Source organism: Pristiophorus japonicus, unplaced genomic scaffold (genome assembly GCF_044704955.1).
Source record: "Pristiophorus japonicus isolate sPriJap1 unplaced genomic scaffold, sPriJap1.hap1 HAP1_SCAFFOLD_1095, whole genome shotgun sequence".
Lineage (NCBI taxonomy): Eukaryota > Metazoa > Chordata > Chondrichthyes > Pristiophoridae > Pristiophorus > Pristiophorus japonicus.
In genome coordinates, this window is record NW_027250751.1 from 46,277 (window position 1) to 68,364 (window position 22,088).

At 47.9% G+C, this 22,088-nt stretch overlaps 1 protein-coding gene across 1 annotated transcript in view; it reads right to left on the reverse strand.

Annotated features, from left to right (window-relative positions):
- Positions 1–20,217, reverse strand: part of LOC139241504 (ubiquitin carboxyl-terminal hydrolase MINDY-2-like) — a gene marked incomplete at its 3' end in the record, with an annotated part of 40,216 nt that extends 19,999 nt beyond the window's left edge. The window contains exons 1-2 of the mRNA XM_070870032.1: positions 19,285–20,217; positions 18,623–18,680 (exon numbers count right to left, since the gene is read on the reverse strand). Coding sequence (XP_070726133.1) covers positions 18,623–18,680; positions 19,285–20,076 — 850 coding nt within the window. The remainder of the gene's footprint in view (positions 1–18,622; positions 18,681–19,284) is intronic.
- Between the last annotated feature and the right edge of the window lie 1,871 nt (positions 20,218–22,088).

Genomic DNA, 22,088 nt, shown 5'->3' on the forward strand with positions numbered 1-22,088 from the left:
GGGGGAAAGGAGAGGGGGGGGGGAAAGGAGAGGGGGGGGGAAGGAGAGGGGGGGGAAAGGAGAGGGGGGGGAAAGGAGAGGGGGGGGAAAGGAGAGGGGGGGGAAAGGAGAGGGGGGGGAAAGGAGAGGGGGGGGAAAGGAGAGGGGGGGAAAGGAGAGGGGGGGAAAGGAGAGGGGGGGAAAGGAGAGGGGGGGAAAGGAGAGGGGGGGGAAAGGAGAGGGGGGGGAAAGGAGAGGGGGGGGAAAGGAGAGGGGGGGGGAAGGAGGAGAGGGGGGGGGAAGGAGGAGAGGGGGGGGGAAGGAGGAGAGGGGGGGGAAGGAGGAGAGGGGGGGGAAGGAGGAGAGGGGGGGAAGGAGGAGAGGGGGGGGAAGGAGGAGAGGGGGGGGAAGGAGGAGAGGGGGGGGAAGGAGGAGAGGGGGGGAAGGAGGAGAGGGGGGGGAAGGAGGAGAGGGGGGGGAAAGGAGGAGAGGGGGGGGAAAGGAGGAGGGGGGGAAAGGAGAGGGGGGGGAAAGGAGAGGGGGGGGAAAGGAGAGGGGGGGGAAAGGAGAGGGGGGGGGAAAGGAGAGGGGGGGAAAGGAGAGGGGGGGAAAGGAGAGGGGGGGGAAAGGAGAGGGGGAAAGGAGAGGGGGGGGAAAGGAGAGGGGGGGGAAAGGAGAGGGGGGGGGAAAGGAGAGGGGGGGGGAAAGGAGAGGGGGGGGAAAGGAGAGGGGGGGAAGGAGAGGGGGGGGAAGGAGAGGGGGGGGGGGGAAGGAGAGGGGGGGGGAGGAGGGGGGGGGGAAGGAGAGGGGGGGGGAAAGGAGAGGGGGGGGGAAAGGAGAGGGGGGGGAAAGGAGAGGGGGGGGGAAAGGAGGGGGGGGGAAAGGAGAGGGGGGGGAAAGGAGAGGGGGGGAAAGGAGAGGGGGGGAAAGGAGAGGGGGGGAAAGGAGAGGGGGGGGAAAGGAGAGGGGGGGGAAAGGAGAGGGGGGGGGAAGGAGGGGGGGGGGAAGGAGAGGGGGGGAAAGGAGAGGGGGGGGAAAGGAGAGGGGGGGGGGAAAGGAGAGGGGGGGGAAAGGAGAGGGGGGGGAAGGAGAGGGGGGGGAAGGAGAGGGGGGGGAAGGAGAGGGGGGGGGAGGAGAGGGGGGGAAGGAGAGGGGGGGGGAGGAGGGGGGGGGGGGGAGGAGGGGGGGGGGGGGGGAGGAGAGGGGGGGGAAAGGAGAGGGGGGGGGAAAGGAGAGGGGGGGAAAGAGAGGGGGGGGGAAAGGAGTGGGGGGGGGAAAGGAGTGGGGGGGGAAAGGAGAGGGGGGGGGAAAGGAGAGGGGGGGGGAAAGGAGAGGGGGGGAAAGGAGAGGGGGGGGAAAGGAGAGGGGGGGGGAAAGGAGAGGGGGGGGAAGGAGAGGGGGGGGAAGGAGAGGGGGGGGGAAGGAGAGGGGGGGGAAGGAGAGGGGGGGGAAAGGAGAGGGGGGGGGAAAGGAGAGGGGGGGGGAAAGGAGAGGGGGGGGGAAAGGAGAGGGGGGGGAAAGGAGAGGGGGGGGAAAGGAGAGGGGGGGGAAAGGAGAGGGGGGGGGAAGGAGAGGGGGGGGGAAGGAGAGGGGGGGGGAAGGAGAGGGGGGGGGAAGGAGAGGGGGGGGAAGGAGGGAGAGGGGGGGGAAGGAGAGGGGGGGGGAAGGAGAGGGGGGGGGAAGGAGAGGGGGGGGGAAAGGAGAGGGGGGGGAAAGGAGAGGGGGGGGAAAGGAGAGGGGGGGGGAAAGGAGGGGGGGGGAAGGAGGGGGGGGGAAGGAGAGGGGGGGGAAGGAGAGGGGGGGGGGAAGGAGAGGGGGGGGGGAAGGAGAGGGGGGGGGGAAGGAGAGGGGGGGGGGAAGGAGAGGGGGGGGAAGGAGAGGGGGGGGGGGAAGGAGAGGGGGGGGGGGGAAGGAGAGGGGGGGGGGAAAGGAGAGGGGGGGGGGAAAGGAGAGGGGGGGGGAAAGGAGAGGGGGGGGGGGAAAGAAGAAGGGTTGGTTTCGGGGATGGGTCCAATCCGGGAGCGGGGGGCGGGAGCGGGAGTCGAGTTGGGTCAGGAGGAAGCAGGAGCTGGGCGTGGGAGGCGGCCTTATGCACGCAGCCCCAGTGAGGCCTTTCGGCCAGGGCTCGGAGCTGCGTGCTTCGGGGCCCCTCCCACACAGTTTTGGGCGCCTGGAGCTACTGCACATGCGCGCAGGTCTCGGCACTGTTTTCAGCGCAGGGACCTGGCTCCGCCCCCTAAAGCTTGTGCTGCACCGCGCCTGTCTCAAGAGGACCAGCAGGGAGCCGGAAAATCTAAGTTTTTTTTTTAAGGTGTACTTTGTGGCACTAAAAACGGGCGTCCAGGTCAGGGCTGCGCCGTTTTAGGCACGGCCCAAAACTTGGGCCCAATGGATTATATCGCTTCAATAAAGCTTCTGAATCTTTCTATAAATGGAAGCATTAACATTATGAATACTGAATAGCTGTCAGGCAATTAACAATGCAACACAAATGTAGTTTACCAATATTGACTGTTGAGTTTATAGGTAAAAGCAGTTTAACAGAAACTATTCAATTCACTAAATATTACATCTGGTTATTAATAGTTAATGTTAAAGTAATAGACCACCACTGGCAAGATTTTCAACTCCGTGATATGTTATGGTGCACTGAGGAAGCAGCCCCACAAGAATGACTTGCACTTCAAAGATTATGCTCAATCTAAGTGGATTTATCTAAGTTGCTTTGTTTGTCTCTGGACCTTTTAAGAATGTGTGTGACAAGAAGCTCAAAACCATCCAGGACAAAGCAGCCCGCTTGATTGGCACCCTATTCACCACCTTAAATATTTACTCCCTCCAGCACACACCGTGGCTGCAGTGTGTACCATCTACAAGATGCACTGCAGCAACGCGCCAAGACTTCTTCAACAGCATCTTCCAAACCCGCGACCTCTACCACCTGGAAGGACAAGGGCAGCAGGCACATGGGAACACCATCACCTGCAAGTTCCCCTCCAAGTTACACACCACCCTCACTTGGAAGTATATCGCCGTTCCTTCATCGCTGGGTCAAAATCCTGGAACTTCCTCCAGAATAGCACTGTGGGAGCACCTTCACCACATGGACTGCAGCGGCGGTTCATGGTGGCGGCTCACCACCACCTTCCCGTCTGCCCTTTCGGGTGGATGTGGAGGATCCCGTGGCGCTGTTTCGGGGGCTTGGGGGGGGCGGGTGGGGTTCTCCCTGGCGTCCTGGGGCCAGTGTTTGTCCCTCGATCAGCATGGCAGGGGCGGATGGTCTGGGTCGTTGTCGCGTTGCTATTTGTGGGGGCTTGTTGTGCGCGGATTGGCTGCCGCGTTTCCCACGTTGCGGCAGGAGTGCTTCATTGACTGTAAAAGAGCTTTTCGACGTCCAGTGGTCGTGAAAGGCACTATATAAAGGCAAGTCTTTCTTGATAAAGTTTCACACGATTACATCTGAACTTTTATATTCTAGACATGTTTGCTGGGGAGCAGCTGTTTCCACTGGCTGGAGTGCCGGTAACGGATTTGAAATAATTGGCCAAAAAAGCAGGGAGGGGGAGTTGATGAACAAGAAAAATCTAGGCAGTGCGTTATTGCGATCTGGAACACACTGCCTGAAAGGAAAGCAGATAGTCACTTGCAAAATAAATATTTGAAGGGGAAAAATTTAGCAGGGCTTTGGGGAAAGAGCAGGGCGGGTGTGGAACCAATCAGATCGCTCTTTCAAAGAGTTGGCACGGGCACAATGGGCCGAATGGCTTCCATCCGTGCTGAAAAATATCGAAATTTTTAACCCTTTATGTTTGATCCGGACCATTGGAGTGTGGAGTGTGCTGGGGGGGGAGAGGGGGGGGTCGCGGCGGTTTGACTGGTGCGCGTTACTGGCACACACACCTCCCTGAGTCACTCACTTCTTCACTCAGAATAGTGAACCTGTGGAGTTCTCTACCACAGAAAGTTGTTGAGGCCAGTTCGTTAGATATATGCAAAAGAGAGTTAGATGTGGCCCTTACAGCTAAAGGGATCAAAGGGTGTGGAGAGAAAGCAGGAATGGGGTACTGAAGTTGCATGATCAGCCATGATCATATTGAATGGTGGTGCAGGCTCAAAGGGCCGAATGGCCTACTCCTGCACCTATTTTTTATGTTTTTATCTTTCTCAAGGACAATTAGGGATGGGCAATAAATGCTGACCTGGGCAGCGACGCCCTCATCCCATGAACGAATAAAAAAATAAACTAAAAGCATCTATCTTATAACAAACAAAAATAAAAACGTACCAATTTAATTTGATGTTACTTCCTATACAATACTAAGATTTTGTATACAAATTTTCCAGATCCTCAGCAAAATTATGAATTGCTAAGTGGCTCATTTAGATATGAAATACGTTATATCATGCTTGATTTTAATCCACTTCCTGTTAATTTGTATGATCACAAATCCCCGATAAGCATGGTGCACTCTATTATTTGCTGTTTTGACAGTGGATGTAGTATACATTTATTAACACTAAAATAACAGTCAAAACAAGTAGTCTCAAGTGAACAATGAAACTGTGTTGTCAGTTTTTAGGTAAAGATAAGATGCAGAGCAAATCTCCTTCTGCACTGCCTCAGCCCTTACGACGTCAGAGCAACATATTTCCATTTCCTACACTAATTATCCTGGGGCATGAGTTAAGCTATCAATTCACTATCTCTTGCAGCAAAATTTGGGACAGTTTAGTCTGTGGCCATTACACAGAGTTGAGACTGCCCAAACCTATTTCACGTCGGACTCTTACAACCAACAGACATCCCAACTAAATGGGCTTAAATCTGAGAAGCAGAAGACTAGTGTCAAACCACCTTGCACGATTGAGCCCGCTTTAATAAACTTTCCGATAGAAATAGCCTTTAGTAAACAGGCTTTTGGTTTATGGTTCCCAGAGGGAATCATTGCTAAAGGCAATTTGATTTAAAGGCAATATCTGGCCAAGCTTTTAGCATCCATGGAGTTGGCTCACATAAAAAAGAACTTAGCTTTTAGTAAATCAACATAATCTAAACAAAATTCAATGGACACAGGACTCCTCATTTAAACAGCCAGTGCTCAAATGTCTGATTTGAATTTTTTAAATTAATTCTAAGGATGTGAGCAAGATTGCCATTTATTGACCATCCCTAATTGTCCAGACAAGGTGATGGTGTGCTGTCAACTTGAAAGCAGTTTTGAAATAAGTGAATGGCTTACTAGGCTACTTCAGAGGGCAGTTGAAAGTAAACCATGTTAGGGTGGGACTGGAATCACACAACAGTCAGATCTGGTAAGGATGACAGGTTTCCATCCCTAAAGGACAGTTGGATTTTTAACGACATGGTCACTTTTAGTAACACTAGTTTTTTGTTTGTGTAAATTTGCAAATTTAAAAAAAAAAACTGAATTCAAGCTCTCAGACTGCCACAGTAGGATTTTAATTCATGTTCTCAGGCCATGAATCCAGGCCCATGGATTGTTAATCCAGTAACTATGGGCCCAAATTTCCCTAACCTTTTTCTGGCACCCTCACTCGAGCTGCGCCACCTTTGCCCGCCTCCAAGCGCGCCAAAAATAGACCTCCGTACTTTGGCCGCTCCCCAGCTTCTCCTCCGTCATGGCGCAACGTGGCCCAATGGATTGGGAGCGTAGCCAGATCTCGGCACTGAACACAGTACCGGGACCTCTGCACATGCGCGCTAGAGTCTGCACACATGTGCAGTAGCTCCTGGCAGGCCGTTTCTGCAAACACGCGCTGCAGATTGTGTGGGAGGGGCCGAGGCAGGCCGTCCCAAGCCCTGGTTGAGTGGGCTCCCTCATCGGCGGCCCACTGCGTTCCCTAAGGTAGCACTTCTATTTTTTTTATTTGTTATTTACTGATTGATTTTGGTGCTTTAGGGGCAGGGTTCCTTCTATTTTATTTGTTAATTAATTGCTTATTACTTTGTGCTTTGTTTGGTGCTTGGTGATGCTTTAAAAGTAGTTACTTGCACTGATTCCTTAACTGTAAGTAAGGTCTTTCTGTGCAGCAAAAAGTGGACACATACACTGCCCTAAGTTAGTTTAGTACAACTTTTTTCTGGCCAAATTGGCATAAATGGTGTAAGTGGCTGGGAACGCCCCCTTTTGAAAAAAAAAACTGACCTAACAAAAAACCTAACTCACTGAGACTGGCGCAAATTAAATGACCATATTTGCAACTAAAAGGACACCAGAAAAATCAAGTTACACCAAAAAAAACGGTGCAACTCATGGGGAAATTTGGGCCCATAACAACTAAATTACTGCTCGACTGTCATTCAAATTCTTAGCTTGCTACTTCAGGCCAGTGCAGCACTCAATCGCAACAAGGGAGAGAGGGAAAATGGGAGGAAAAGATCATTTAAGTTCTCACATAAACTCACGGCAAAGACCTCATTCTCCCACCATCAGCAGTGCATGAGCAAAAATATCCCACGCACCAAGATCCGACAGCAGCAAAGACACACTTTCCCGTGGGGTTCGGGAACTGCTGCCAGATTCACCAGTTAAAAGCCCTGCATGGTGCCTGATGGAGGATGTTATTAAGCGGAATAGTAAATGGAGGAAGAGAGATGGAAAGAAGCCAACATAGCACCGTGCTCCCAAAACTGGTCAAGTAAAATAATACCAACAGTTCCTGTCAAACAATCACAAAATGGTTACAACCGAGAAGTCTGCAGCCCAATATACTCATTTTACTCTGCCTTCCTGCCTGCTCACCAGGGACAAAAACTAGAGCTTCTGGCAACTTAAAACTCTTGATCCAAATTCTCTGGTGTTTATAAGGAAGTATATGGACTTAGCTGAAGTAATCATTTACAGCAGTGATTCAGTTAATGAAATATACTTAAAATAATGCAAGATTAGTATGTTGCACAGGCCTGACACTAAAACTAGCACAGAAGTCCTGATACAGAATTTTAAGTTGTAAAAAGATTTGTAATACTACATTTTGAAAGTCAAAAATAAATCCACTTTAATATTTCAAAAGCAACATAAAAGTCAAAAATTGCCTTTTCTTCAAGAATTGGTCCAAAGGTCTCCATAGAAAATACTCATGGTTTAATGGGGAAAGGGCATCATGACAGCTCACTCACGACTGCTCCTTAATGTTCAGAACTGCAGAAATCTTACAAGAAACCACACGCAAGGATTCTCGATTCCTCAGCACACGAAAAGACAAAATGTTGACATAAAAGGTCTATGACATGTACGGTTAGAATTTCCCCAAACTCTGCCAGCGCCCGATAGCCGCCCAAAAAGCTGCTAAGGCTGGGAAGGTTATCGCCGGCGAAAACGTCCCGAAATTTTTTTTTAAATCCACCCAGCGAAAAATATGGGCCATGCACCCCCAATCTGGGTGAAAAAGTGCAATTTCAGCTAGATTGGGCAGTGCCGAAAGAAAATGGGCGATAAATTTAAAAATTTATAAAAATTGACCCCTAGGATGTGGGTTGGGCTAAACATGAGAAAAAGAATAAAATTCATTTGTAAAAATACCCAACTAAAAAAAAACATTCCCAACACACTTCTAAATTAAATCACCCCAACAGGTTTTGAAAATAAATAGAAAAAAAAAACACTTACCTTTTTCTTGCAGACCTACTTACCGATCGCCCAGCTCCACTGATCCTTGTGGGCAGTTTAAAAAAAAATGTTCATACTTACCTACGGGTCTCCGCTCATCCAAAAATCGCGCCAGGGCGATCTGTGGATGGTGCACGCCGGCGGTCCGCTCCCCAGCGGGACTTCGAAACCGGCGGCGCAACTCAGCTGGGGAATTTTTTGCCGACCCGGTTCTCGCCCAAAACAGCCAATACCGCCGAGAAACCGGTCGGTGAAAGAGTGCAAATTCTAGCCTGAGTCTTGTTAAAAGTCTTCCAAGATTTCGATACAGATTTGCTATATTTCAAAAAGGGAGAAGCGAGTGGTATTTAAGTTTTCACATTTTTAGAAAGTCTTTGGCAGAACTAAAGGATATGATTCCAATTAGTAACACAGATGATAAGTTCTATGGAACATTATAGTTCCTGTGCTCAGGACCATGGAAATATTTATATATGCACTAGTCAGGATTCAATGTTAAAATGATCTGCAGTTCATCACTTGATTGCTTATATTTGGGGGTTACAAACTTTGCCTTCTTGGAAATTAGCTCAGGTAATTAAATAAATTATTGCAAGTAATTAAATAAACAGGGTTCAATCCATGATGTAGCAAATTGAAAGTTCTGGCCCGATTCATTCTCATCAGGATAGTTTTTGGCATATACAATTCAATGAGGATCTTGCAGTCTGTGTCACACACTTCTTCACTCTGCTCTTCACTCACTGCCTTGCATATTTCCAAAGCCACTGACAGGATCTGGCACCTTGCACTTTCAAATAATTTACGAACACATGGCTTTCTACCAACACCAAGTTCCTGACTATCTAATTTCCTGTTAAATTGTTCTGTGTTGTAGTTGATAGCTCACAATCAGACCCGAGCTCAGAAGTTACAACCTCTTGCATCCTATCAATTATCTTTTCCACTGATCACCAAAGCTAATGTTGCCACTCTACATTATTCAGTTTCCTGCAGATCGCATACCCAATGATCATAAACTCCACTCCTTGCAATGCAATGATAGAAAGAAAGAGAAATTGCATTTATATTGCGTCTTTCATGACCTCAGGATGTCCCAAAGCACTTTACAGCCAACAAAGTACTTTTTGAAGTGTAATCACTGTCGTAATGTAGGAAACACGGCAGGCAATTTACGCACAGCAAGTTCCCACAAACAGCAATGTGATAATGACATTTTTGTGGGTGTGATGTTCATTAAGGGATAAATATTAGCCAGAACACCAGGGATAACTCCCCTGCTCTTTTTTGAAGAAGGGTCATGGGATCTTTTACGTCCACTTGAGAGCGCAGACGGGGCCTAGGTTTAACGTCTCATCTGAAAGAGGGCATCTCCAACAGTGCACCACTCTCTCAGTACGGCACTGGAATGTCAGTCTAGATTGTTTGTACTCGAGTCTCTGAAGTGGGACGAGAACCCAAACTTCTGACTCGGAGCGGGGGCGGGGGGGGTGGGGGCAGGGGAAAGAGAAGAGTGCTACCTACTAAGCCATGGCTGACGCACACAATTTGATCTCTCAGTCTAAGTTTTCCAATTGTAATGTTAATGGAAATTCACTCATTTCAACAGGTTGCCGTTGGTGTTATGATTGGAAAACTTCATGTTATTAAAAGTCTAGCCACAGCTCCGACATCTTACATCTGATGGCTCCCTGCTTAGTCCTTTTACATCATTTTTGTCATGTATTCAACTATCATTGTAACCCATATATAAGCTGACCTAAGTTGTACACCTTGAGAACATTTACCACAAGGGGCGAACTTGTGGGAGACACACCTAACCTGGACTTTCAGGTATAAAAGGGGAAGCTCCACCCACCTTCATCACTTGAGGTCTTGGTAATAAAGGTAACTGGTCAGAGTAACCTTCTCTCAAGTATGGGCCTTGTGTGCATTTATACTGTCTAGTAAGGACATATCATTGGCGACGAGAAACTGGGATTTAATCCACGCGAGCATGGCCACGAGCAGCACAGAAGAGAGGTACTGTGTTGGTGATGATTGGGACGACTTTATTGAGAGACTACAGCAAAATTGTGTCACTAAGGAATGGTTGGGACAGGATTCGGCCGACAAACGCAGGGCTCATCTGACAGTTTGTGGATCCAGAACGTAATCCCTGATGAAGGACCTTCTAGCACCAGAGAAGCCGGCGGACAAGACGTTCGAAGAGCTCAGTAAGTTGATCGGGGAACACCTTAAACCGCCGAGTAGCATGCACATGGCAAGACACCGGTTTTACACGCACCGGCGGCAAGGTGGTCAAAGCGTTCCAGACTCCGTGGCACATCTCCGGCGACTGGCGAGCCGATGTAAGTTCCCAGATGCATGCAGAGCGGAGATGCGGAGAGACTTTTTTTTATTGAGGGCATTGGACACGCTGGGGTTTTCAGGAAACTGATTGAGGCCAAAGACTTGACCTTGGAAGCGGCGGCTCTGATCGCCCAGACATTTATCTCAGGGGAGGAAGAGACAAAAATCTTGGCTCAAATGCGGCAAACGACCAGGGAGTCAACATTGTTAATGTGGCACGCAGTTCTCTAGGCAGACAAGGGCAATTGGACATGCCCCAGCATGGAGTCGAACCCAAAGGGGGAATTCAACAGAGACAATGGCTAGCTGAACGGCGATTCATGCCATCGCAACGGACAATGCGGCCAGTAATGGAGCCATCAACACCTGTTAATGGTGCGCTTAAGAACAGTTACAGAGACGGTCAGAGATGATAAAAGGTCCATTACCAGTCTGTTTCCAACAACGGGACCTCCAGCTCATGCTGGAGGTATGGAGGCAAACACCCAGCCAGAGCTTGCAGGTATCAGCAATATACCTGCAGAAACTGCAATGTCAGCGGTCACTTGGCAGGTCTCTGCAGGAAGCCTGCAGCCAGGTTGATGTATGAGGAGGACGGGCCCGATGTAAGCCCTACGAGGCCAAATGAATACTGGGGGAAATCGCTGGAAGCTGAAGTTCAGTGAGTTCATGTGGAGCACATGTACAGTTCATATACCAGGACGCCACCGATAATGATGAAAGTGCTCCTCAATGGCATCCCAGTATTCATGGAGCTAGACACAGGGGCACAGCCAGTCCCTGATGAGTATCAAACAGTTTGAAAGGTTGTGGGTGTCCAAGGCCAGGAGGCCAAAATTATTGCCGATTGATGCACAGCTACGGACATATACAAAGGAGATCATTCCGGTGCTAGGCAGGACCCACAAAGATTCAGAGAACAGGTTACCACTCTGGATTGTCCCGGGGAACGGTTCCGCACTACTGGGGAGGAGTTGGCTTGCTGTCATTAACTGGAAATGTGGCGATGTCAATGCAATTTCTTCTGTGGAGAGAGTATCATGCTCACAGGTCCTGGACAAATTTGACATTATTTCAAACCGGCATCGGCACTTTTATGGGGGCCAAGGTAGTGATTCACATAAACCCGGACACCAGGCCAGTACACCACAAGGCCAGAGCGGTGCCGTACGTGATGCGGGAAAAGATAGAATGCGAATTGGACCGCCTGCTGAGGTGAAGGCATCAATTCGCCAGTCGAATTCAGTGACTGGGCGAGCCCGATCGTGCCGGTGCTCAAGGCGGATGGGTCGGTCAGGATATGTGGCGATTACAAGGCCACTATCAATCGGGTGTCACTCCAAGACCAGTACCCGCTACCGAGAGCGGAGGACTTCTTTGCGACGCTATCCGGTGGCAAACCTTTTTCAAAATTGGACCTGACCTCAGCTTACATGACTCAGGAGCTGGCGAGTGAGTCGAAGAAGCTGACCACCATCACGACACACAAGGGTTTGTTTGAGTAGAACAGATGTCCGTTCAGGATTCGTTCGGCCGCCGCGATCTTTCAGCAAAATATGGAAAGCCTCCTCAAGTCGATTCCAAGGATGGTGGTTTTTCAAGACGACATCCTCATCACGGGTCGCGATACTGAAGAACATCTCCACAACCTGGAGGAGGTGCTACGCAGACTGGACCGGATAGAGCTGCGACTGAAAAAGGCGAAGTGCGTCTTCTTAGCTCCAGTGGTAGAATTCCTGGGGAGGAGGGTAGTAGCAGACGGGATCAGACCCACTGCGTCCAAAACGGAATCGATCCAGAGAGCACTCAGACCCCGTAACACGATGGAGCTGCGTTCGTTCCTGGGGCTCCTGAATTATTTTGGTAACTTTCTTCCCAAATTGAGCATGCTGTTAGAGCCATTACATGTGCTCCTATGCAAAGGTCGCGATTGGGTCTGGGGGTTCAGCCAGGAAAGGGCTTTAGATAGAGCACGCAATTTGTTATGCTCCAACAAACTGTTAACGTTATATGACCTGTGTAAGAAACTTGTTTTAATGTGCGATGCGTCATCCTCTGGGGTCGGGTGTGTGTTGGAGGATGTGAATGCCAATGGTCAGTTACAGCCGGTAGCTTATGCCTCCAGAGGTCTGTCCCAGGCAGAAAGGGGCTTCGGGATGATAGAAAAGGAAGCACTAGCATGTGTATATGCAGTAAAAAAAAAATGCATCAGTACCTGTTTGGCAGGAAATTTGAGCTGGAGACAGATCACAAACCCCAACGTCCCTTTTGGCCGACAACAATGCCATAAATGCGAATGCATCGGCCCGCATACAGAGGCGGGCACTCACGTTAGCCGCCTATGACTACACAACTCGGCACAGACCGGGCACTGAAAACTGCGCTGATGTACTCAGCAGGCTCCCACTAGCCACCACTGAGGGGGCAACTGAGCATGATGCTGAGATGGTCATGGCTACTGAAGCTTTTGAAAGTGAAGGCTCACCTGTGACAGCCCGTCAGATTAAAGTCTGGACAAATAAACACCCGCTACTGTCTTTAGTTCAGAAATGTGTCCTGAATGGGGACTGGGCAGCCACGTACGGGGCATGCCCTGAGGAATTTAAACCGTTTCATCGGCGCAAGGATGAACTCTCGATTCAGGCCGATTGCCTTCTGTGGGAAAACCGAGTAGTCATGCCCCAGAGGGGCAGAGAGGTGTTTATCAGAGAACTTCACAATGAGCACCCGGACATTGTCATGATGAAGGCAATTGCCAGGTCACACGTTTGGTGGCCAGGGATAGATGCAGACCTCGAACTTTGTGTTCGCAGGTACAACACGTGTGCTCAGCTGGGCAACGCACCCAGGGAAGCCCCCCCCTTAGCCCATGGTCCTAGCCTGCCAAGCCATGGTCACGCATTCATGTGGACAACGCAGGTCCTTTCATGGGAAAAATGTTTTTGGTTGTAGTAGGCGCCTACTTCAAATGGATTGTGTGTGCCATTTTAAATTCAAGCACATCCTCTGCCACAGTAGAAAGTCTACGGGCAATGTTCGCCGCCCATGGTCTACCGGATGTCTTGGTCAGCGACAATGGCCCATGCTTCACAAGCACTGAATTCCAGGACTTCATGGCAGGCAATGGAATCAACCATGTCAGAATGGGACCGTTCAAGATGGCCTCAAACGGCCAGGCGGAACGAGCAGTGCAGATAATCAAATGGGGATGCTCAGAATCCAAGGGGGTTCCCTACAAAGCCGCTTAACATGCCTCCTGTTGGCCAATAGATCCCGACCACACTCGCTCACTGGGGTTCCACCCGCAGAGCTGCTAATGAAAAGGACACTCAAAACCAGGTTATCCCTTATACACCTTACTATGAAAGAAATTGTTGAGAGCAGGCGTTAGTCACAATGTGACTACCATGACAGGAATGCGAGGGCGCGATGTATTGATGTCAATGACCCTGTTTTTGTCCTTAATTACACTGCAGGGCCCAAATGGCTTGCAGGCACTGTGATTGCCAAAGATGGGAATAGGGTTTTGGTGGTTAAACTTACCAATGGACAAATCTGCTGCAAACACATGGATCAAACTCAAAGGAGGTTCAGCAACCCCAAAGAAGCAGCAGAGGAAGAACACGACGTAGAGTTTACTCCACCACAGGTGACCGAACACCGGAACCAAGTGGAGGAGAGCCCAGTCACTGTGGGCAGTCCGGACAGGCCTGAGGCACCGCAAACAGCAGACACTCAGGCCAGTGTCCAACAACCGGAGCCCCAACTCAGGTGCTCTACAAGGGGGCGTAAACCACCACAGAGACGTAACCTGTGATCCCAATAAAAATTTGGGGGGGGGGGGGGGGGGGGGGGGGAGGGGATGTCATGTATTCATGTCATGTATTCAACTATCATTGTAACCCATGTATAAGCTGACCGAAGTTGTACACCTTGAGAACATTGACCACAAGGGGGTGAACTTGTGGGAGACACTCCTAACCTGGACTTTCAGGTATAAAAGGGGAAGCACCACCCACCTTCATCACTTGGGGTCTTGGTAATAAAGGTAATTGGTCACAGAGTGACCTTCTCTCAAGTATGGGCCTCGTGTGCATTTATGCTGTCTAGTAAGGTCATATCAATTTTGGCTTCACGATCTCTTTTGATCACAAGTGGAATTACCACTGTCCATTTCTAACTCCACCATGAAGATCACTTTCCTTCTTTGCACAAAATGGTTTTGACCCCAACAACTCTCTATAAAACCCATGCCCAAAGTCTTCAACACTGTTCCATATCTGAGGACCTGTACCAACACTTCCATCACACTTCTGGACAAGATATAAACAAAAAATTGCCATCCAATAGGTGATCGTGCTCTTTCCATCATAACTGTTGTCTTTCTCTAATTTATCGATGCTGCTGTCAATCTTCCTCTCAACTTTCCTTTTCTGTTCTTTAAGCTCTAAATACATTGCCCTACATACTCTTCCACCTTAAAATCAAGACTCACTGCAGTCTTCGATACTAACTCACTCTTTTCCAGGACCTTCAAGCTGGAACTGGGCACAAGGACACCAATAGGAATGTGTTAAAAGCTTTGGAATGTATTTATTTTATTAATACGGCTTAAAAATGGGTCGATCACAAAAAATAAGCATTTTTAATCATTGTGTCAATCCACTACCTGTGTATAACCCGATTTAAAAAAAATACAGAATAATTTCCTAGATATACTATATTGGGTTACAGTAATCAGATTCTTCGTAAATAAAAAACATTACATTCAAAAGCTTTTAAAACATTACTTTTGTCCTTGCGCCCAAAAGAACCAGCCTCCTCAAAGGCCTGTAAACTAGCACAATGAGCAAAAACTCCCAATGGTTGCTAATTCATCCTGGGGGCGTGACCAGTTTTGATGGCAGACCTGCTTCCAGCAATTTTCTTTAATCTGATGCAAAAGATCGTAGATACTTGAGTTGCGCTGAACATAACTTGCGCTTAAAATTCCGCAATCTTTTGCACCGGTTACGCCGATTTCCAGGCCATCATGTTCATCAAACTAAATACAAAATTAATGTATACCAATATATTTGGATCGAAGAAACTTCTAGGTATAAATTAGTTATCAATAACTTTACCACTAATCAAGCCTCTGATTTTGATAATGGTCGTTAGGGATGGGGATGTGAACCTGTTCTCTTGCAGATAAACACTTGCATTTATATAGCGTCTTTCACGATCACTGGATGTTCCAAAGCACTTTACAGCCAATGAAGTAGTTTTTGAAGTGATGTCCAGCATTGTGGTAATGACCAGATAATCTGTTTTAGTGATGTTGATTGAGGGAAAACTCACCTGCTCTTCTTCAAAATAGTGCCATGGGATCTTTTATGACCCCGAGGTCGCAGATGGGGCTTTGGTTTAATGTCTCATCCGAGAGACGGCACCTCCAGCAGTGCAGCACTCTCTCAGTACTGCACTGAAGCATCAGTCTACATTTTTGTGCTCAAGTCTCTCGAGTGGGACTTGAACCGACAACCTTGTGACTCAGGCGAGAGTGCTACCAACTGAGCCACAGCTGACATTATCAGAGAGTGGTTTAGTACAAAACTTATGCCAAAGGTTTTCCACTCAGATTTGTCACTGTTATAACTACAGGCATTTCATATCAATTCACTGTTTTATTTTAGAAACATAGAAAATAGGAGCAGGAGTAGGCCATTCGGCCCTTCAAGCCTGCACGACCATTCAATGAGTTCATGGCTGAACATGCAACTTCAGTACCCCATTCCTGCTTTCTCGCCATATCCCTTGATCCCCCTAGTATTAAGGACTACATCTAACTCCTTTTTGAATATATTTAGTAAATTGGCCTCAACAACTTTCTGTGGTAGGTTCACCACTCTCTGGGTGAAGAAGTTTCTCCTCATCTCGGTCCTAAATGCCTTACCCCTTACCCTTAGACTGTGACCCCTGGTTCTGGACTTCCCCAAAATTGGGAACATTCTTCCTGCATCTAACCTGTCTAAACCCATCAGAATTTTAAACGTTTCTATGAGATCCCCACTCATTCTTCTGAACTCCAGTGAATACAAGCCCAATTGATCCAGTCTTTCTTGATATGTCAGTCCCACCATCCCGGGAATCAGTCTGGTGAACCTTCGCTGCACTCCCTCAATAGCAAGAATGTCCTTCCTCAAGTTAGGAGACCAAAACTGTACACAATACTCCAGGTGTGGCCTCACCAAGGCCCTGTACAACTGTAGTAACACCTCCCTGCCCCTGTACTCAAATCCCCTCACTATGAAGGCCAACATGCCATTTGCTTTCTTAACCGCCTGCTGTACCTGCATGCCATCCTTCAATGACTGATGCACCATGACACCCAGGTCTCTTTGCACCTCCCCTTTTCCTAATCTGTCACCATTCAGATAATAGTCTGTCTCTCTGTTTTTAACCACCAAAGTGGATAACTTCACATTTATCCACATTATACTTCATCTGCCATGCATTTGCACACTCACCTAACCTATCCAAGTCACTCTGCAGCCTCATAGCATCCTCCTCGCAGCTCACACTGCCAACCAACTTAGTGTCATCTGCAAATTTGGAGATACTACATTTAATCCCCTCGTCTAAATCATTAATGTACAATGTAAACAGCTGGGGTCCCAGCACAGAACCTTGCGGTAGCCCACTAGTCACTGCCTACCATTCTGAAAAGTACCCATTTACTCCTACTCTTTGCTTCCTGTCTGCTAACCAGTTCTCAATCCACATCAGCACACTACCCCCAATCCCATGTGCTTTAACTTTGCACATTAATCTCTTGTGTGGGACCTTGTTGAAAGCCTTCGGAAAGTCCAAATATACCACATCAACTGGCTCTCCCTTGTCCACTCTACTGGAAACATCCTCAAAAGTTTTTTCTTCGGGTGTTGGATTTGCTGCCAAGGCCAGTATTTGTTACGCATCCCTAGTTGACCTCGAGAAAGTGGTGGTGGACCGCCTTCCTAGGCCGCTACAGTCTATGTGGTGAAAGTACTCCCACAGTGCTGTTTAGATAGGGAGCTCCAGGATTTTAACCCAGCAATGATGAAGGAATAGCAAGTGATACATTTTCAAGTCAGGATGATGTGTGACTGGGAGGGGAACATGGAAGTGATGGTGTTGCCATGTTTCTGCTGCCCTTGCCCTTCCCGGTAATGGAGGTCACATGTTTAAGAGTTGTTGAAGTACATCATAGAATCGTATAGCACAGAACGCCATTCGGTCCATCGTGCCAGTGCTGGCTCTTTGAAAGAGCTTTTAAATTAGTCCCACTCCCCTGCTCTTTCCGCATAGCGCTGCAAATTTTTCCTTTTCAACTATACATCTAATTCCCTTTGCAATCAGCTTCCATCACCCTTTTAGGCAGTGCATTCAGAGCATCATAACTCATTGCATCAAAAAATTCTCATCTGCCCTCTGGTTCCTTTGCCAATTATCTTAAATCTGCACCCTTTGGTTGCCTGCCAGTGGAAACAGTTTCTCCTATTACTCTATCAAATATCCCATGAACGTTTTCTGCTCTAAGGAAAGCAATCCCAGCATCTCTAGTAAATCGCCGTAGCACCCTCTGCAAGGCCTTGACATCCTTCCTAAAGCGTGCAGCCCAGAATTGGTCACAATATTGCAGCTAAGGCCCAGCCAGTGATTTATAAAGGTTGAGCATAATTCCTTGCTTTTGTAGTCTATGCCTCTATTTATAAAGCCAAGGATGCTATATGCTTTCTGAACAGCTTTATCAATTTGTCCTACCACCGTCAATGATTTGTGTATGTAAATCCTGTAGCTAGTACACATTGCAGCCACAATGCACCAGTGGTGGAGGGATTTTATGTTTAAGATAGGGAATGAGATGCTAATCAAGCAAACTAAGTTGAACTAGATAAGTGTCAGGCTTCTTGAGTGGTGTTCCAGAAGTACCCATCCAGGCAAGTGGAATGTATTCCATCACACTCGTGACTTGTGCATTGTAGGTGGTAGAGAGGTTTTGAGGAGGTAGGTGAGCCACTCACTGCTGAATACCCATCCTTTGACCTGCTCTAGTAGCCATGGTATTTTTGTGATTCTTGAGTTGGATTTCTGGTCAATGGTGACCCCCAGGATGTTCATAGTGGAGGCCTTGGCAATGGTAATGCCACTTAATCTAAAGGAGAGATGGTCATTGCCCAAATGGTGTATGTGGCTCAAGCCTGGATGTTGTCCAGATCTTGCTGCACACGGGCGTGAACTGCTTCATTATTTGACGAATAGCCAATAGAACGGAAAACTGTGCAACTCCACTTCTGACCCCATGATGGAGGAAATGTCATTGATGAAGCAGCTGAAGATAGATCAGCCAAAAACACTACCTTGAGGAACTCCTGGAATGATACACAAGTTACAGAAGAAAGTGCTTTTACTGTTCAACAAACGAAACCATAACTTTGCAATAAAATATTTGCAAAACACCCAGTACCATGGATTTCATTTTCAGTCTTTCAATTGGCAGAAGGAAAAACTAAAAACGTGACAAATGAATAATCAGAGGTAGTTTCACACCAAGTACTTCTAAACAAAATATATATTGAGGTTTCATTTCAAATGAACAAAACTTCACCTTAGCATCAATAAAATAAAAGCGATCTTACCCAAGTATTCCATTAACTGTTCCGCTGTTATAATTTCCATCATAGGTGGTAGTTTAATCTATAATAAAAATGTGTATTTAAAAATCAGATTTTATGCAACAACTTACATTTATATAGCCCCTTCAACATAGTAAAACATTTCAAAGTGCTTCACAGGGGCGTAATCAGACAAAAATTGACTCCGAGACAAAGGAGATATTAGGACAGTTCATAGAAATTTACAGTATGGAAGGAGGCCACCGTGTCTTCGCCGGTTGACCAAGAGCTATCCAGTCTAACCCCACTTTCCAGCTCTTGGTCCGTAGCCTTGTAGGTAGTCAGAAATAGGCTTCAAGGAGCATTTTAAAAGTCTGGCCCCTTGTGCATCCCCCCACTTCCTTCGCCCACTATTGTCAGCCGTGCTTTCGGCCCTCTGGGCCCCAAGCTGTGGAATTCCCTCACCTCGGAGCATTGTAGTGTGGAAGAGGTTGCAGAGATAGTGAAGGGGGATGTCATGCTGTGATGTGAACACAAGGATGAGGATTTTAAAATCGAAGCATTGGTGGACTAGCGCCAATGCATGTCAGCAAGCACAGGGGTGCTGCAAGCTAAATTGGTATCACCATATATTACAAAGAGCACATTTTACATCTGTTAAAATGTATTAATAGTTTTTAATATACCTTGCATGCTAAAAGAAGAACGTTCATAATTGCGAGCAATGGACAAGGGCCATTTTCATTCTGTGTAATAATAGGCGTGTTTTCGGTTTTCCATTTGATCCACTTAATGTGATAGACCGACTGTCCGGGGAATCTTTCCTTGGAACTAGATGGCTTGGCAACACCATCCTTGTTGTTATACTCCTCACTCTGCAAAGCAAGAGCCAGAGCCCGGTCTTCAGCCCCCTCACTGTTCAAATCCGAGCTAGGACAGGAGTTCAGATTAGAAAAAGACTCGAGGGAGTCGATGCTTTGCGATTCGCCAGGTAGGCTTTGCTCACTGGCACTCTGATTCTGGTCACACTCGGGAGTTTGACTTGGGCTGCCTTCCTCCTGCGCCTTCCCGTCCGTGTGCGTTGTCGGCGGCGGCGGCGGCGGCTGTTGCTGCTGAGCGAGGCCGGGCAGCGCGCCTTTCCCCAGCCCGCTTTCAGCCTCCTTGCCCAACTCGCCCATCTTGTTTACCAAGTTTTGCTGGGCGCCGTCCCTCACTTTCTCTCGCCCGGCAGGCACGCCTTCCTCCCCCTCCTCCTCTTCCTCTGCTTCTCGCACGCGTGTTGCGGTGTTTGGACATCGAATATCTCCCAGGGCAACGGCGGCGGGGGCCACGCCGTCAGCCTGGCCGGCCGGGCAGCCCGAAGCCCCTCTCCCCGGGCTGCTCGAGCCTTTCAGCCGCTCGCCCCCCGGAATCCTCGGCCCAGCCTCGGCTAACTCGGCGGCCACGCCGCCTCGCTCGACGTCGTCATTGCTTTCCATGTGTTTGAGGCGAGCTGTGGGTGTTTGGGGGGGGGGGGGAATGGGGGGAAGAGGGAGGGAAAGGAGAGGAGGAAAATTTAAAGGTGTTTACATGGAAGAGGCGTCCAGCCGCTGACAGGCAGCCGCCATGACACCGCCAGCAGCTCGTGACGTCAGACGTCGGCCTAGGGACGCACGCGCGCCGGGAGCCCCACCTTCAAGGTGCACAAGACCACTTGCACATCACTGCAAACAATCCCGTGTTTTTGCGCAAAAGAGGCATCTCCATTTAAATAAAATTGCATGAAATACCATGCACCAAGAGGTTACAGTCTATACCAGTGTTTTGTTGCTTCGATCGCAAGAGTTATCTTCCCAAAGAAGCCCTCTGCAAACTACAGGAAACACCAAAGAAAAGGGGTTTGCAAAATCAGTTTTTCAGAACAGGGGCAAAATAAGTTGTTTTTCTTCAGAGAGCGTTGCTGATTGCTATTCCTGGTGATGCACAAGATCACAGTGCGCTTGCTTAATCCAACAAGGAAAACAAAGGATCATTATCTTGCAGGAAATTGGGATTGGTGGTTGTAAGCATGCGCCCTGGAAACCCTGCTTACTTTCTTAAAGAGGTATTAACTATAAACTGCTGTTATCCTTGTACATTTAAAAAGTAGTGGTGGTACCAAGTTTCGCTGATTTTGGTGATATTCAATAATTGGAGCTATTAGAAACATCTAATTTCATTGAATTTCATTGAAGTCATGGCTCAGTAGTAATACTCTTGCCTCTGAGTCAGAAGGTTGTGGGTTCTAAGTCCCACTCCAGAGAATTGAACACCTAATCCCAGCTGACACTTCAGTGCCATCTTCCGATGAGACATTAAACCAAGGCCTGTTTTCCCTCTCAAGTGGACGTAAGAGATCCCATGGCACTATTTTGAAGAAGAGCAGGGGAGTTCCTGGCCAATATTTATCCCTCAACCATCATTAAAATTAATTATCTGGTCATTAATCTCATTGCTGTTTGTAGGACCTTGCTGTGTGCAAATTGGCTGCCGCGTTTCGTACATTATATAAAAACATAAGAATTAGGAGCAGGAGTAGGCCATTCAGCCCCTCGAGTCTGCTCCACCAATCAGATCTCAGCTGATCTACCTCAACTCCACTTTCCTGCACTATCTCCATTTCCACTGATTCCCTTAATATCCAAAAATCTATTGATCTCTGTCTTAAATATACTCAAAGACAGCTCTCCGGGGTAGAGAATTCCAAAGATTAACCACCCTCTGTGTGAAGAAGTTTCTCCTCATCTCAGTCCTAAATGACCTACCCTTTATTCTGAGACTGTAACCCCTGGTTCTAGACTTCCCAACCAGAGGGAACATCCTCCCTGCATCTACCCTGTCAAGCCCTGTAAGAATTTTGTATGTTTCAATGAGATCACCTCTCATTCTTCTAAACTCTAGAGAATATGGTTACAACAGTGACTACAGTTCAAAAGTACATAATGGTTGTAAAGCACTTTGGGTCATCCTGAGGTCATGAAAGGTGCTATATAAATGCAAGTCTTTCTTCTCTTTTAGTTCAATGGATGTTATGTCATCTTTGGTTTGGATCCAGCCCAGACTCATGGGATGAAATTTTCTTCTTTCTGCTGGCTGTATACGTCTAATATAAAATCAATCATAACTCGGTTCCTACTGAGTGTCGACCTACTTGATAGAATTGCTCACAATTTGGCACAAGGGTTAGCACTAAATTACATTTTCACTCAGATTAGGGTGACTGGTGTATGAAGTGGAAAAATTCAATTGATACAGTAAGGGTTGCTTTTCTGAGGCTACGGTTATGCCTATTCTTTGGCCAAAGCAATCTGCGTTTTTCTGTTTCTCTGGCCATGCTATTACTAACTTGTTCATGCTTGATGCTGACACAGGGTGAAAAAAGTGGAAAAAAATGTACCATTCATTCACTGTTATCCTTCAACTGATAGCCATAATTTAAAAATTACCAAAATGTGGAAAAAAACACTATGTA